A 16,679-nucleotide genomic window follows, 5' to 3' on the forward strand; every position below is an offset into this window, starting at 1 on the left:
AAACAAAACTGTTGCACATACACGTTGCATTTACATATATTGTATGCAAACCATTTTTGTCACAAATTAGTAAGTGTGAATAAAAAAAAAACATAGCCACCACCTGCGAATTGACTGATAATGAAAATACCTGGGTATTTGCTACTTGCTACATTTCTTTTCCTCCCCAAAACTGTAGGTGCATTGTCACCTAGAGTACCCTGACCATCTTTCAAAAGCCTACATCTCTTCAGTTCAGCTTGCATCAACCCTACAGCACGAATATGATCCTGCCCAAAATCAGACTAGTATCTTCTAGAAACTGGTGGATTCTCAACTCCTATAAACCATTCCAGCTTTATGTGCTCAACCACATTGTCATCTTCCATTTTCTCATCCCAAGCTGCAAGGTGATCTGTGTATTGTAATTACTAGTTAAGTGAAGTGGCTTAGTGGCCACTTTTCTCACTACAGCACATTCCTGTCGCCTACTCCAGACCATGGAGAACTGTACCCTAAGTAGTACCGTTACTTGCCACCTTCAGCAAAATTTCCCAAGGTATGTGTAAATGTAATGGGAATATGCTCTCTGTGCAACATGACTGTAAAAGATCAGAACTATTGACTGCAAGTTATTAGAGATATCTGTTCCCACTAAATTCCAAGTTCAGGTTGGACACATTTGTAAGTAAGTACAAAAGGACAATTTTTAATGACACAAGTCCATTGTGTGCAGGACAGATATACAAATAGCTTTCTGACAGGCTTGTAGCATGGAAAGAGTTTTAAAGTTAGTTAACAGGTTTATGCAAAATACAGCTCCAGAAGATAACTGCTCACCAATTATCCTACAGTGGGATACAATAAGCATCATTCTTTGCTAAAAGCAAAGCACAGCAGCTTTAGATGGTGAGAAATAGCATGCCTTGCAATGTTGGATACAGACATCTAGAACATGAAGATGGTTGCACAGCATATGGAAAATCAGATATGAGATTGTAACGAATGGTTCAGTGTCTGAGTTACAGAAAGCCAACGAGATGCTGCTGAAGCATCAGACCTCCGACTGGTGTGTACATGCTGTGGGCCGGAGAATAATGGCATTGCAGTGACATATTATAGCATGTTATGATGTCCTCTGTGATGGTTACAAGGAGATCCAAATATATCTTCATGGACACACTGGAGTAATGTTTGAGATAAATTGATACCTTTATAAACTAACATTTTTGTTCACTAGGAGGTCTTAAGTAAACAGTTCAATTTTGTCTCATGCTACTAAGGGATTTCACTGCATAGGTCCTGATGTTCAAGAAGTGCCATGAGTAGCCTGCAGACTTAACTTCCTATAGTCCATTACATGCTCCTAAGGATAATGGATTGCCACACATTTGCAAATATCCATTACCAGTCAAATAGAACAGAATAGGGAAGTTGCAAGTTCTGATGAATGCACAAACCACAGTAGATTATATTTCAGCAATGCAACAGACACCAGACAATATTGTGAATGCAAATTACATTTTTATTAGGAGAATATTTTCTCCTAGTATTCAGAGTATTCAAACATTAATTTAGAAAGTTCTTCAGATGAACGGGCACCATGTAAACCATGGTTTATCAATGGAATAAAATCAAAATGCACTCCATACACAAATCAAAGCCTATGGGGAGTCAAAACTGAAAGGTCATAAATAATAAGACATAGCCACCAATAAATCCAATCAGGAACCCATTAGAGCCTGCTTTACCCAAAGAGTGATAAGAATGTAGAACACACTACCTCACTGAATAGTTAGGGAAAGTAAAGTCACAAGAAGAAACAAATAAAAGGATATGCTGATAGAACAGGGGGCAGGAGGGTCATGTAGAGAATAAACAACAGAAACAAAATCAAAAATTGCTTCAAAAGCTCAGCATGTCTAGCTGCATCTGTGGAGAGAAATCAGAATTAACGTTTTGGGTCGATTGACCCTTCCTCAGAACTTCCAGAAGGGTCACTCGCGCAAAACATTATCTCCTATTTCTCTCCACAGATGCTGTCAGAACTGCCGAGTTTTTAAACAGCAACTTCTGTCTTTGCTTCCGATTTACAGCATACGCAGTTCTTTTGGTTTTTAACATAAACAGGATACCTTGCCCATCTCGTCTTTGTCCTGTAGGTTTAATGTAATATTACAAGTAGATTCTTGGAGGTTACACCTCAGTTCTTTGGGCAAGTGTAATCAAAACTCAAAAATGTGACACCAAATTGCCATTTTACCATCAATGAGTATCCAAAAACAAATATGAATTGGCACAATAAGTTAACAGAAGCATCTTTGATCAGAGGTATGTAACTCTGTCTCACAGTTAAACTTGCCACAGTAGGGGCACCATATGACATCATTTAATTCACTGAACATTGTTGGAACTGATAAAGAGTACACTCGGTAACACATGAACTTTGCAGGTTGTTTTATTGTGTGCAGATCTGAAATAAATGAGTGCAAACTAAAACAAAAATGTCCAGCCTCTTTTATTTAAAACTATAAACAGTCAAAGTAATTAAAGTCACCTAATGTAAAACTGTTGTATGTTATTACTGCACATTCTACAGACAAAGCAGGAAATGGGAAAGGAGAGTGTTCCCTCCTCTGGATGCTAATACATCAGGCAATAGGCAGTTATGAAAGATCACATAACACACCATTCAGGACATAACCTAGAGACAAAACAGGAACGTGGAATGGTACAATATTAAAGATGGAAGAACAAACACTAAAATACTGCACTATAATTAGATTGGAAAATAATGTTATGAATAGTGAAGAAAATACCATACCTGCACCTAATGTAAATATAACACGGAGAAAAACCTGTATAAAATTCCTTGTATTTAAACAATTTACAGATACAAAAAATCCTGTACAAGCACCGCGCTTGTACTAAGTGATACCTTTCAGTGGGTCCGAGTTAGGGTAAACCAAAAATACCTTCAATAGTTTTCTTCTACAAAATGACATGAGATATATTATTTCATACTCTTTCAACCAGCAAATGAGTTCTACAAGGCGTATTATACAAAAAAATCAGTTCCACAAAACTGCTTTTGACTTTACAGCATCAGTACCATTGCAGAATTATTTACACAGACTTAAAGAACATTCATCCACTGCAGGAAATATATCACAATTACTTACAATTGACAGGAAACACTAGAAAATAAGAGTCCTAACAATAATGCTACTGATACCACAAGCTGTGTTTCCAATGATTGCAGTGGCATGAAAGTTGGTTCATTTTATTCACAAATATTTACAACTGATCATGTGATAATAAATAAGTGAAAATATATTGGCTCAAGTATGAAAAAAAACAAGCTACCGAATTCTAAACAGGAAAACACTTCACTAGAAATAAGCTGCAACCTCTTCAATCGCAGACATTACATCCAGTGCATCCATTTCTGTTCTATTAAACCCCAGTTTAGTCACTCATTACAAAATATAAAAATGTCCTCACACGGGGTACAGGGCAAAAATAATTAATGCTATTATTTGATCTGTGTAGCCTCTCAATTTTTAGTATTTACTACTTCCAAACTTTTTAAAAAATGGTACTGGATTCCAAACAGACAATTGGTAATCCTATTAAAAGCTGGTCAACCACAGAATCAGTTTGTGATCACAACGAAAAGCTTCTGTGCAACATGGATAAGGATTTAAAGAAACTATGTCCACAATGGCCTCTTCTCAATAGGACTTGCTGTTTTGTTCTGAAAATCATTTACAGGTCATCTTAGAATACTGTACACACTGGCCATATATGTAATGTCAACACACTGTTTCAGAGTTTATCTTCTGGTGGTTGTAAGTGTTCTAGATGCACAAGTTCGAAAAGGCATTTGGCAAGAGTGTTGGAAGCTTCCATGTTGCTAAGGGCTAGTACAGACAATTGGTTTTCATGTCGCTTTAGTAATCTGCAAGAAAAATGAAGCACAAACCCACAGTTAAAACAATTTCCAACTTTCTGGCTGGGGCTTTTCAAGAATTAATATAATGCAATGTTACCAGATTTATATGAAAGTGTAACATTGTATTAGCCCGAAATCTTTCAAATTGAGCAGCGAGACTATTGAGTATTCCAACAGAAATCTTCAGCTCTATATGGAATGGTTATTCGTTCAGTTGCACTTCTGTGACCAAACAATATCACAACCAAGTCCCCTAATTCAAAGCAGATGTAGAACAATGGTGAAAGCACCCATCTTCAGTCATACCTTGCAATAAGTATGGTCTTAAACTGTTCACAAAATTCTCCAGCTTTATTATTGGACTGAATATATTGTACAGCTATAACTGTCTAGGGGATCTAACAAGGTGCTCGATAACTTTCCTAACCAGGTCAAGGCGTTCTATCAAGATCATTCAGCAACATAACCACTAAACACCACAACATTAAGCATGCTTGTGCATTGGTCTAAGCACAAACTCCAACTTCTTAAAATGGTCTTCTCTCAGGAATATGGAGCTCCTCACTATATACACTCTAAACTTTCAAAAACCAAGCTGTGTCCCTCCCCAAGTATTGATCATCACTGGCTTTAAACCACAGTGATCAAATTCAAATTCATTGTTCTTTAAAAATCCTCCAGAGTTTAAGCATCTTAATTTGAAAACCTCCTTCAGTACTAACATCGTAGCCCATGGGCAAATCCTCTAGCTTATTTTAAAACTCCTACCCAAGTGTTTCTCACTTGGTAACAGAACCGATGTTCTCTCAAAATGTTGATTTCCTACTGCTCAGTATGTTCTCTCCTATGTGAATAGCACCTTACAAATGCAAGTCATTGTATCAGTGACTTCCAAAGCTCATGAGACCAAAAGGCTGTATCTCTCTAAAGCCCGAGAGTACACAGCATCTATCTTCACTTATTGTCGATAGTAGAATTCCAACTGTAAGTGAAGAAACAAAAATTCTCATTACCTGCGACCGCAATCTGAATACTTAGCAACATTTTTTAAAATTAAGGCAGCTGTCAACCGGATGTGTTTTGTTATTGGACCTTCCTTTTCATCCTGGAAGAAAAAATTGAGGAAAGTGCATTGGTTTTGAAAAAGAAGCTATTATAGACCGTCGGAAGAAAGTTACTCTGTTTAAATCAAATATAATCCAATTTATTTAACTGACCATATAATCTCTAAATGCAAGGTTCCTAGATCCTCTCCGCAATGCCACTAAGGCAGCACTGGGATGATTCACAATGGTCTTCTGTGCTTTAGCAACAGAAGTAGCTCCAGCTGGTGTCTGCCTGTGGAAATAATGGAAGATTAATTTTAATAGGCCTAATTATATAAAATATCTATAGCCCCTTGCTCCCATTGTCTCATGGAGAATGAAGGAGACTTTGCTTTAAAAGACCAGGTTAAAACAACTTGTATTTATATAAAAGTATAATGTACTGAAGAAACTCAACATATCTGGCAGTATCTGTGGAGAAGCAGAGTTAACATCGCAAGTTCAATAAGACTTTTCTTCAAATTACATAGCATTGTATAGTCTTTAAGAGATAAATATCCCAAAGTGATTTACAGTAGTATAATCCAATATAAATACACACAATGGTAAAGGAAAAGATTTTTAAGAAAGGTGACGAAATGCTTGAAAAGGCTTTAAGGGGTGGTTTGAGGAGGAGAGTGGACAGGGGTTTTGCAAGGGAAATCTAGACTGTGAGGTTTAGACAACCAAAGGTATGGCTAACTAGTGAAGCAAACAGTGGGAATATACAAAAGGTCAGAATCAAAGTGTGGTTGATGTGGTAGTGGTGGTAGGGAGGTATAGCTGCAGATACTGTAAGAAAGGGAAATGCCATGAAAGAGAAGTATGAATTATGATTTCCAGGTGCTTGAGCATTAGAAATCAACATAGATCAGCATGAACAAAGATCAGATAGGATTAGAATATAGCAGCAGAATATATGTGAAAGCTGAGCCCTAATCTTTGGATGGTATGACTTAACGGGAAGCATATAGATGGGGAAAAGCAGGGATGGAAGAGAGATCTTTGGGAAATCAGGGAACTCCACAGTACTTGGACTGGCAGCTTTTGAGATTGGCCATGATGAATAGATCAGATTGCTTTGCTGGAATCCAGTCTCCCTGTACTACAGAACAGACAACAGGTGCGGGAGGTGGATGTTATAGAGTCATACAGCACGGAAACAGACCCTTCGGTCCAACTCGTCCATGCCGACCAGATATCCTAAATTAATCTTGTCCCGTTTGCCAGCATTTGGCCCATATCCCTCTAACCTTTCCTATTCATTCCCATTCCCTATCCAAATGTCTTTTAATTGTATCCACATCCGTCACCTCCTCAGGAAGTTCATTCCACATGTGAACCACCATCTGTGTAAAAATTATCCCCTCATGTCTTTTAAAAATGTCAGTCCTCTCACCGTAAAAATATGTCCCCAGTCCTGAAATCCCCCATCCTAGGGAAATAACTACCATTAACTCTATCTATACACGTCATTATTGTATAAACTGCTATAAGGTCGCCTGTCAACCTCCCACGCTCCAGTGAAAAAAGGTCCTAGCCTATCCAGCCTTTGTTTAGAACTGAAACCTTCCATTCCACCCAACATCGAGGTAAATCTCTTCTGAACCCTCTCCAGCTTAATATCCTTCCTACAACTGCGTGACCAGAGCTAGACACAGTATTGCAAAACAGGCCTCACCAATAGTCCTATTCAACCTCAACATGACTTCCCAACTCCTATACTCAAAAGGACTGAACAATGAAGGCAAGTGTGCCAAATGCCTTTTTAACCACCCTGTCTATATGTGACGCAAACTTCAAAGAATTATGTACCTGAACCCCTCGGTCCCTCTGTTCTAGAACAATACCCAAGGCCTTACCATCAATTGTATAAGCCCTACCTATGTTTGTTGTACAAAAATGCAATACCTTGCATTTATCCAAACTGAACTCCATCTGCCATTTTTCAGCCCATTGACCCATTTGATCAAGATCACTTTTTAATCTTAGAAACCTTCACCTGTCTACAATGCCATCTGGGGTTCAACACAAAGACAACCTCCTTGATCTTTATGGGGCCCTAACCTCTCTCTAGTTACCCTCTTACTCTTAATGTGCTTGTAGAATCTCTCTGGATTATCCTTAACCTGCCAATGCTATCTCATATCCCCTCTTTGCCTTCCTGATTTCTCTCTTAAGAATGCCCCATCACTCTATTTTGATGAAGTGATTCAATTGAACCAAGTTGTCTACATCTAAAATAAGATTCTCTTTTATTCTTGACTAGAACCTCAATATCTTTATTCATCCATTGCTCCTTAATCTTATCAGCTTTACCCTTCACTCTAACTGGAACAAAATGCTTCTGAACTCTCATCACACTCCTGAACACCTCCCACTTGAGAGAGATAGTAAGAACTGCTGATGCTAGAGTCAGAGACAACACAGCGTGGAGCTGGAGGAGCACTGTGAGCCAGGCAGCATCAGAGGAGCTGGAAAGTTGACATTTCGGGTCGGGACCCTTCTTCAGAAATGGCGGGTGGGGATGGGGAATGGAGCTCTGAAATAAATAGAGAGGAGGGGTGGGGCTGGGGAAGCTAGGTGGGATGATGATAGGTGAGTGCAGGTAGGCAGTGGTGGGGATTGGTCAGTGAGGTAGGAGGAGTGTATAGGTGGGGAGAGAAGATGGACAGGTTGTGTCACCTCCCGACCCGAAACGTCAACTTTCTTGCTCCTCTGATGCAGCCTGGCCTGCTGTGCTCCAGCTCCACACTATGTTATCCCACTTGTGAGACATCCTTTTACCTGCGAACAGTCTACTTCAACTTTTGAAAGTTCTTTTCTCATACCATTAAAATTTGCCTTACTCCGATTAAAAACTTTTATGGAAGACATATCCTTTTCCATAACCATTTTGAAACTAATAGAATTATGATTACTAGACCCAACGTATTCCCCCATGTTGACTTCAGTCACCTACCCTGCTTTATTGCTCAAAAGGTGGTCTAGTTTTGCTCCTACATATTGATAAAGAAAATTTTCTTGAACATACTTGACAAATTTCTTCAGCATACAAACCTCTAACACTGTGGTAAGCCCAGTCAATGTTTGGAAAAATAAAATGCCCCATTACTACAACCTTATTATGCTTACATATAATCGGAGATATCCTGACATTTTTGCTTCTCAATTTCCCTCTGACTACAGAGTGGTAGTACAACTACATCAAGATGATCTTTCCTTCCTTATTTTTAATTTCTACCTATATATTTTCACTGAACAATTTTTCAGCAGTAATATGTTCTTTACTCAAAATCTCCCCTTCCTTTCCTATCCTTCCAATAGCATCTAAAACCCAGAACATTCGAGTTGCCAGCCCTGTCCATCTCTCAGCCCAATTTTCTGCAATAGCTATGAGGTCCCAATCACATGTCCTAAACATGCCCTGCGTTCATCAGTCTTACCTGTAAGGCCCCTTGCATTGAAATAAATGCAATATAGTTCTTCCAAGTTACTACGTACTCTGACTCTCTTTCTAATTGACTTGCTCTTTTCACATTCAGAACATTCCCCATCAGTGTTTCTATTTACACTGCTACTTAGAATTTGTCTACTCCTTTTCTCTAGGAGTATAAAGTCTCCCTTACTGGAACCATCACCTAAAAAGCTGCAGCAAAGGGGTCAAGAAGGAATAATACCCCATGATCAGAGTCACAAGAGAATTTATATTGTAATTTCTGTTTGCATAATTTCAGTGCTGTGACTGGGATGAATGCATGATCCGAGAACATCAAACATGGAGTTGCTGGAAAGATAGGCAGAGATTTAGGAGATGAGTACACATTCTAGGACATGAGGAAAAAAGATTAAGCCTTAAGAAGGGATGTGGTAAGGTGATACTTCCTTTTGAGTAGTATGGTATGAGATTTGAAAGGAACATGTTCAGGATGGGACCATTTCCAACATGAGCTCACATGACAATCAGAAAGTTAAATCAAAAGGTCAACAGTTCAGAGGAAATGGGGTAAAAAAATGGATGTGGGTATCTTAGAAACAATGTGCTCAGAGAGGGCATGAGGAAAGATGGAAGAAAAACTGAAGGCAGATGTGGCTTCAGGGCTAGGACAGGTACAGTCTAGGGAAAAGGTAAGGAAGCAGCAGAGCAGGAGGACTGATTGTTCAGTTATTCAGATATATTATCACCTGACCTAAATACAGACTTCCAAGTGGAATGGCTAAAATTCAATAATTTAGTATCCCAATTACACTAAACTCTAGAAATATCCAATACTTAAAAATCAGTGCTTTCTTCCTTACTTATTGGAATTTTGTTGGTTTCCACCTTGTGCTTGCTCTTCAAGCTTCTTCAGTCCTGTAAGGAGTGCTTCTTTTGTGCAGTGTTTATCCTATCCATAAAATAAAATCAAACCATCGCTGTATTACCAAGTTTATAGTCAAAACAAATAAACATGCTGCCATTTCATAAATCTTTGCAGTTACATACTTGTAAGTGAGTAATGAAGGAGAGTCGCTGTCGTGGGAAGTGTTCACAAGCTTCCCACATACATGCCCCTGGATATACATCTTTCCCTCCGTGCTCAGTTGCTGCGTGATAATATACCTGAGATGGAGATTCAAACCACCTAAAATTTGAATGATAAATATTTTTTATGATCCATAATTCAACTCCATTGATGATTATCTGTTCTTTACTGCTAGTTTTTCATTACTTGGCCAGTTGTGCATTCCACTATTTGCCAGAAACAGAGAAGGACCACCAGTCTTGTTTCAAAAAAAATGTTACCTCCAACAGTATCTTCCTAAAACATGTCATAGTCAACATCTCAGATAACAAGGTGTACAGCTGGATGAACACAGCTTCTGAAGAAGGGTCTAGGCCCGAAACGTCAGCCTTCCTGCTCCTATGATGCTGCTTGGCCTGCTGTGTTCATCCAGCTCTACACCTTGTTATCTCAGATTTTCCAGCATCTGCAGTTCCTACTATCTCTCATAGTCAACATCTCATTCTGCATTTTCCAGTCTTGCTCCAGATTTTATCTTGCTTATTTTTTTGCCTATTTGAAGTTAAAATTAGCATGCAATAGTTCTGAACGAAAAATTTCTTCCCTACTTTAGTTAAAAGAAAAAGAATGACAATTTGTGAAAAAAGCTACAAAGACTAAGAATAACTTACAAACAAAACAAAGATCTGAATATATTCCCAAATACACAGGAGAAATGTACCTGTAAACTTAAGTATTCTCCCAGCTGTGATCTAGGACCTGTGACCATAATTTAAGGTAATTACAGACAAGGACAAAGATGGATCAGAAATAAAGATTATGAATTGACAGAAGGTCGATTTTAGTAAGATTATATGGGATCTGGACAAAGTTGACTGGGAGCTTGCCGGTAGATCTATATCAGTGTAGTGGAAGACATTCAAAAGATGGGCCAACACGCTCCCATAAAGGTGAAGGGTAGGACCAACAAATCCAGAGAAAGATGGATGACATTATGTACAGAATTGGATAAGGAAATAAAAAAGGAAGCTTTTGGTACACACCAAAGGCTCAAATCCTCCACAAGTATATAAAAAAGAAATTAGGAGAGCTAAGACGGGACATTGAGTACTTTGTATCTGTGTTCACTCGAGAGAAGGGTGATGTGGGTATAGAAATAAGGGAGGATGACTGTGACATATTTGAATGAATCAGCATTGGGGAAAAGGATGTATAAGCAGTTTTATTAAGCTTGAAAGTGGATAAATTCCCAGGCCCAGCTGAGATGTACTCCATGCTGTTGTGGGAAGGGAGGGACAATAGCGCAGCGGCTCTGGCATTAATTGTCAAATCCTCTCCGATCACAGTAGGGGAGCCGGAGGACTGAAAAACAGATAATGTGGTGCCATTACCAAAACAGGGGTGGTCAGGATAAACCAGATAACTGCCGGTCAGTGAGTCTATTGGAGAAAAAAAAATCTGAGGGACCTAATTAGTATCCATTTGGGGAAAGCAAGGATTATTTAAGGATGGTTAGAATGGCTTTATAAAGGGGGAGGTGATGTCTACCAAATTTGAATTTTTAGAGAAGCTGACTAGGTGAATACATGGGGAGTGCGCAGTTGAAGTAGCTTGCATGGACTTCAGAAAGGCTTTTGACAAGATTCCCAGTGGCAGACTGGTTAAGAAGCTAACAGCCTGTGGTATCCAGGGCAATTTGGCGAAATTACGTTATTGACAGGAAGCAGAGAATGATAGTCAAAGGGCATTTCTGTAACTGGAGTCTGCACCCAGTGGTTTGGTGTTGGGTCCTTTGCTGCTTGTTGTATACGTTAATGACGCAGGCATGAAACGTAGGAGGTATGATCAGTATGTTCACAGATGACATGAAAGTTGGTTGTATGGTTAAAGAGCGAGCAGAAAACCTTTAAATTATAGGACAATATAGATGGGCTAGTCAGATGGGATGAACAGTGTAAAATGGAATTTAATGCTGAAAAGCAGTGATACATTTTGGGAGGATTAAGAAGACAAGAGTTATAGATTGAATGGGAGGATCCTAGGAAGTACAGAGGATCAGAGGGACCTTAGTGTACATATCCATGGATCCGTGAAGGCAGCAGGACAGGTAGGAATGTAGTTAAGAAGGCATATTGCATATTTGCCTTAAATCATCAAAGCACTGAATGCAAAAGCAAAGAGTTATGATGGAGTACTTTTAGTTAGCAGCATTTGCGGTTCTGGATGTGACAATATAGGAAGAATATGACTGCACTGTATAAAGGTGCAGAAGAGATTCACCCAGGACGTTGCCTGGGGTGCAGAAGAGGGACGAGACAGGCCGAGGTTGTTTTCCCAAGAGTAAAGAAGACTGAGGGGAATCGGATTGAGATCTACCAAGTTTTTACAGGCATAAATGCAACAGTTTGGGAGAAACCTTTCCCTTAGTAGAGGGATCAATAACCAGGGGGTTCAGTTACATAGTAAGGAGCAGGGATTTAGAAGGGATTTGAGGAAAGCCTTTTCTCCCGGACGGTTTGGGTATATGGAATTCAGTGCCTAAAAAAGGGTGGTAGAGCAGGAACTCTCGAAACATTTAAGAAATATTTATATGAACACTTGAAATACCAAAGCATACAAGGCTACTGGCCAAGTGCTGGAAAATGGGATATGAATAGATGGACACTATGACCAACACAGACAGTATGGGTCAAAGGACCTCTTTCCATGCTATTAAAAACTGAGAGTCTATGACCTGAAGTTTCTTCTATACAGTTAAAAAATCGTATATTCCCACACAGTTACCTGGAAGCTCCAGGGATCTATCTTTTGTCCCTTCTATTTCTCATCGACATGCTTCCCCTCACTGACATCATCTAAAAACACAAAGTCACGTTTCCGTCTATTTGTTGACATCCAACCACATCTCACCATCACCTCTAAACTCCCACGGTGATTTCCACAAATCAAAGCTTCCTCCAATCAAACACTGGAAAGACAGAAGTTTCGGTGCTCAATCCAAAATCCATTCCCTAGCCAGAGACCATCTCTCTCGTCACACCTTGAGGATGACCTAGACTTTGTTTCAAACCTTGACTCCCCAGTTCTTTGGAACTTTCTGACCACACATCACCAAGATTACCAATTCCCAGCTGTTACAACACCCATCACTATCTGCTACTGAAATCCTCCTAGTGTTTACCTCTCGATTTGGATATTTTCTCCTCGTCAGACTCTCATCTTCCACATTCTGTAAAACAGGACACATCCAAAATCTGCTTCGCCTATCAAACGCTGAAATCTAAGTCCCATTTCCTATCATCTGTGTTCACTGAATTGTGTTAGCTTCTGCTCCAGAAACATCAATTTTAAAATACTCATGCTTGCTTGCAAATCCATTGCGGAGGTCCTCCAGATTGCTATAAATCTTCTCTATGTCTACACTCCTCTTGTATTCTGGCCTCTTCCATATTTCCAATTTTAATCGTTTCAATGTTGTCAGTCATGCCTTCAACTTTAAAGGAGGTTCACCAGACCCGAAACGTTAACTCTGTTTTTCCCTTCACAGATGCTGCTATACCTGCTGAGCTTATCCAGCAACTTTGTTTTAATGCCTTCAACTTACTTGCATCCTAGGCTCTGGAATTTCTTCATGCTTTTCCATTTCTCTTTACTACTTTAAGATGCTCCATAAAAGCTGTCTTCCCAGTATTGTGGGAATCTGTCAACTTTTGTTTCTACTCCTATCTAGCACACTAGGCCATTTTATATATTGAAATGCTATCTTTAAAATAAGTATCTGTTGCTATGGTGTTTAAATTTAAAATTAATCCTTCCTAAAAAAAACTTCTGGTTTTCAAAAATTTTAGCCTTAAACATAATACATTTATGACAATTATAATATAAAAATTCCAATTGGATTATGATTAAAATTAGCAAACAAAATATGGTCATTCAGTTTTGCCCAAAAATCTGATTTGTTTGGATTGGAGCATACAAGCAGAATTTGTATTCTTCAAATTTACAAAATTTGTGGTCCAACTTTACACTTATATTTTTAAAGACACTAATATTAAAAGACAGACAGGCAGACTTGCCACTTTCATAATGGCAGAACTTCCTGAAGCATTTTATAGCCAATTTAACAGTTTGAAGTTTTGTGTGTGTTAATACAGATTTACGATCATTTAACTCATTTCTCTTTATAACAAGGTGGATGTTTAACATTTTGAAAGACAACAGTTTTGCTTGCTGCCATGAAAATAAACCTGCCTAACGATATGTGCCTAGTTCCACTTCAACGTCATTTTGCCCCTTGAAAGAAGGAGTAGGCCATTCAGCCCTTCAAACCTGCCCCACCTTTCAATATCATCATGGCTAATCATCTAATGAAATACCCTGTCCTACTTTCTCTCCATACCCACTGACCATTTTAGCCCTAAGAACTATATCTAACTCCTTCCCTGGAAAACATTCAATAGTTTGACATCAACCACTTTTTTTATACCACAGAATTCCATAGGCTCACCAGTCTGGGTGAAGAGATTTCCTCTCAAGTTCATCGTAAATAGTCTACACCATATCCTAAGGCTGCGATCCCTAGTTCTAGACTTCCTGGTCATTAGGGACATCCTTCCTGTATTTACCCTGTCCAGTCCTGTTAGAAAGTTACAGGTTTCTATGAGATTCCCCGCCCACTCTCCTTCTAAACTCCAGTGAATACAATCATAACCAATGCATTTTCTCTTGATACATCTGTCTTGCTATCCCAGGTGTCAGTCTGGTAAACCTTCGTTGCACTTCCTCTATAGCCAGAACATCCTTCCTCAGATGTCACAGTGTGCGAATAGTACAAATGTCCTGTTCAGACAAAACAGAATCCTACTGTTGAAAGCAGAGGTTCAGCTTTCCTTTGATTACATGTTGGGCAGTCAAGCACATGCTTTAGCGAAAGACAATTAGACCACTTCACTGGAGCACCCAAACTTCCAAATGTGACTGAACAGAAATATTAGTCAAGTTAAGTCTTTGAATTACATTGGGAAACATGAAGCGGTTAAAACAAAATTGCGAAGCATTCACGGCAACCTAACTGTAACTTGGAGTACCAGGACACAGATTTCTTCCAAAATTGTTCAAAATGTAGGGAAAAGAATCAATGACAAATCACCTCAGACCTAGAACTGCGACCTCATGAAGAGACTAGATGGGACATCCCACTTTGTGTCAAATAGAATCACGTAACAGGGAATGGATCAAGAGCCCTTCTTTTAAATAAAATACACAGGAAATCAATATAGCATGCCTGAGAAACCTTACCCAATATATAGACAACTTTTGCAGATCCGTGACTTAATCAGCAAAAAAATGCATATTCACCTTCTGCATGCTTGCCACAGGCACATGAAATTCTGTCCAGGTTTTCTTGTCAGCTCGCCATGTTGGTGCAACAATTGAACTTGATGTTGAAGAGAATGAGAATTGATCTGCTGGGTTCCTGATGGTGGTGCTGATGATACTGCTAAAGGAGCAGACTGCAGGAATATTCATCACAGGTAAATCAATATAAATACTACTCAGGAAAAATAACTTGGAAAATATTCATATTCTTGCACATTAATACTACTGAGATACGAAGTATCGTTAGTTTCAATCAAGGTTGAATAAGACATTCCAATCTAAGATAACCAAATGTTTTTTGCACCATGGAAATTTAATCAAACAGGATTAAAATGCTGCAATGGAGTTTGAAGGCCAGATTTCGCTGGAGCAGGGTACTTTGTGGTTTCACTTAACTTTGGTTTTAGAGTATGCGGTCTATAAAATCACTGCAAATGCTCATAATAACATGAGTTGTTCAGATTCCGTTTCTTCTCCGGCAAAATCTGGCCTATCACAGAATGCTGGATTAATTTATACTCTTGGTGGAAACCTGAAGCTCGCCCTAAAGACAAAAGTTAAAATAAGGTGTTGTAGGCCATACAATATAGGCTACAGTGTTCATATTATAGTCGCATAAACAATCAGTAAAGTAATTTAATATTTTTAAGTATTACAAGAAACACCACATCACTCCTGCTTGGTTACCACACATCAATATAGTGAAGGTTGTAAGAAGATTTAAATATAAAACAGTCCGTCTAAGATGGAGACAACAAGGTGCAGGGCTGGATGAACACAGCAGGCCAAGCAGCATCATAGGAGCAGCCTGCTGTGTTCATCCAGCCCTGCACCTTGTTGTCTCGGATTCCCGTCTAAGATGGAATTGAGTTCAGCAAGGTTAATTAAAATGCAGACATATTAAATGTTGTGCTCATCAAGTTTAACCTTAAAATTACTGACCGTTTCAAAATGTAAAAACATTGACTTGCATCTTGAACCTTTTGGAGAACAGTGACAAATGTAGTCATAAAATATGACTACTGCAACCACAAAATTCATTAGCAAATTCCACTTTTCACCACCAATATCACCTTCTGCATTCATTCAAATGAGACAAAAACACAGCAAACCTCAACCGAGGGCAAATTTAAGAAGAGCTATTCAATCAGTACCGGGACAAAACATATACTTTCCTTTAAAAAAATCTGTAAAGTTAGCAGCTCTCAGCATTGATAATATTACAAATAGTAAAACAGAAAAAATGATCAAAAATCCCATTCCTCATGGCTAATCAATGATTCTCTTGACATTGTGGTTATAGGGCTAGAATCATAGAATCATAGGAGTTCTACAGTGTGGAAAGAGGCCATTTGGCCCCTTGGATCTGCATCAACACTCCGAACAGCATCTCACCCCAGATCCAAATGCCGCGCCCCCCCCCCCCCCCCCCCCCCCCACCCCCCGCCCCATTCCTGCAACCCTGCATTTCCCATGGCTAATCCACCTAGCCTGCACTTCCCTGGACACTATGGAACAATTTAGCGTAGCCAATCCACCGTCTTTGGACAGTGGGAAGAAAGAGTACCCAGCAGAAACAGGGAGAATGTGTAAACTCCATACAGTCACCCAAAGCTGGAATCGAACCCCAATCCGTGGCGTTGGGAGGCAGCGATACTAACAAATGCCATCCTGAACAGATTGAAAATTGATCTGGGATAGTAGGAACTGCAGATGCTGGAGAATCTGAGACAAGGTGCAGGGCTGGATGAACACAGCAGGCCGAGCAGCATCATA

General features: G+C 39.2%; 1 protein-coding gene across 1 annotated transcript in view; it reads right to left on the minus strand.

The window, feature by feature from the left end:
* Window positions 1–2,481: 2,481 nt before the first annotated feature.
* Window positions 2,482–16,679, minus strand: part of arid2 (AT rich interactive domain 2 (ARID, RFX-like)) — a 138,758-nt gene continuing 124,560 nt past the window's right edge. The window contains exons 16-21 of the mRNA XM_048607954.1: window positions 14,883–15,051; window positions 9,506–9,644; window positions 9,319–9,407; window positions 5,152–5,272; window positions 4,948–5,039; window positions 2,482–3,940 (exon numbers count right to left, since the gene is read on the minus strand). Of these exons, the coding sequence (XP_048463911.1) occupies window positions 3,808–3,940; window positions 4,948–5,039; window positions 5,152–5,272; window positions 9,319–9,407; window positions 9,506–9,644; window positions 14,883–15,051 (743 nt within the window). The 3' untranslated portion in view covers window positions 2,482–3,807. The remainder of the gene's footprint in view (window positions 3,941–4,947; window positions 5,040–5,151; window positions 5,273–9,318; window positions 9,408–9,505; window positions 9,645–14,882; window positions 15,052–16,679) is intronic.

The sequence above is a fragment of the Rhincodon typus genome, chromosome 18, assembly GCF_021869965.1.
Source record: "Rhincodon typus isolate 14 chromosome 18, sRhiTyp1.1, whole genome shotgun sequence".
Lineage (NCBI taxonomy): Eukaryota > Metazoa > Chordata > Chondrichthyes > Orectolobiformes > Rhincodontidae > Rhincodon > Rhincodon typus.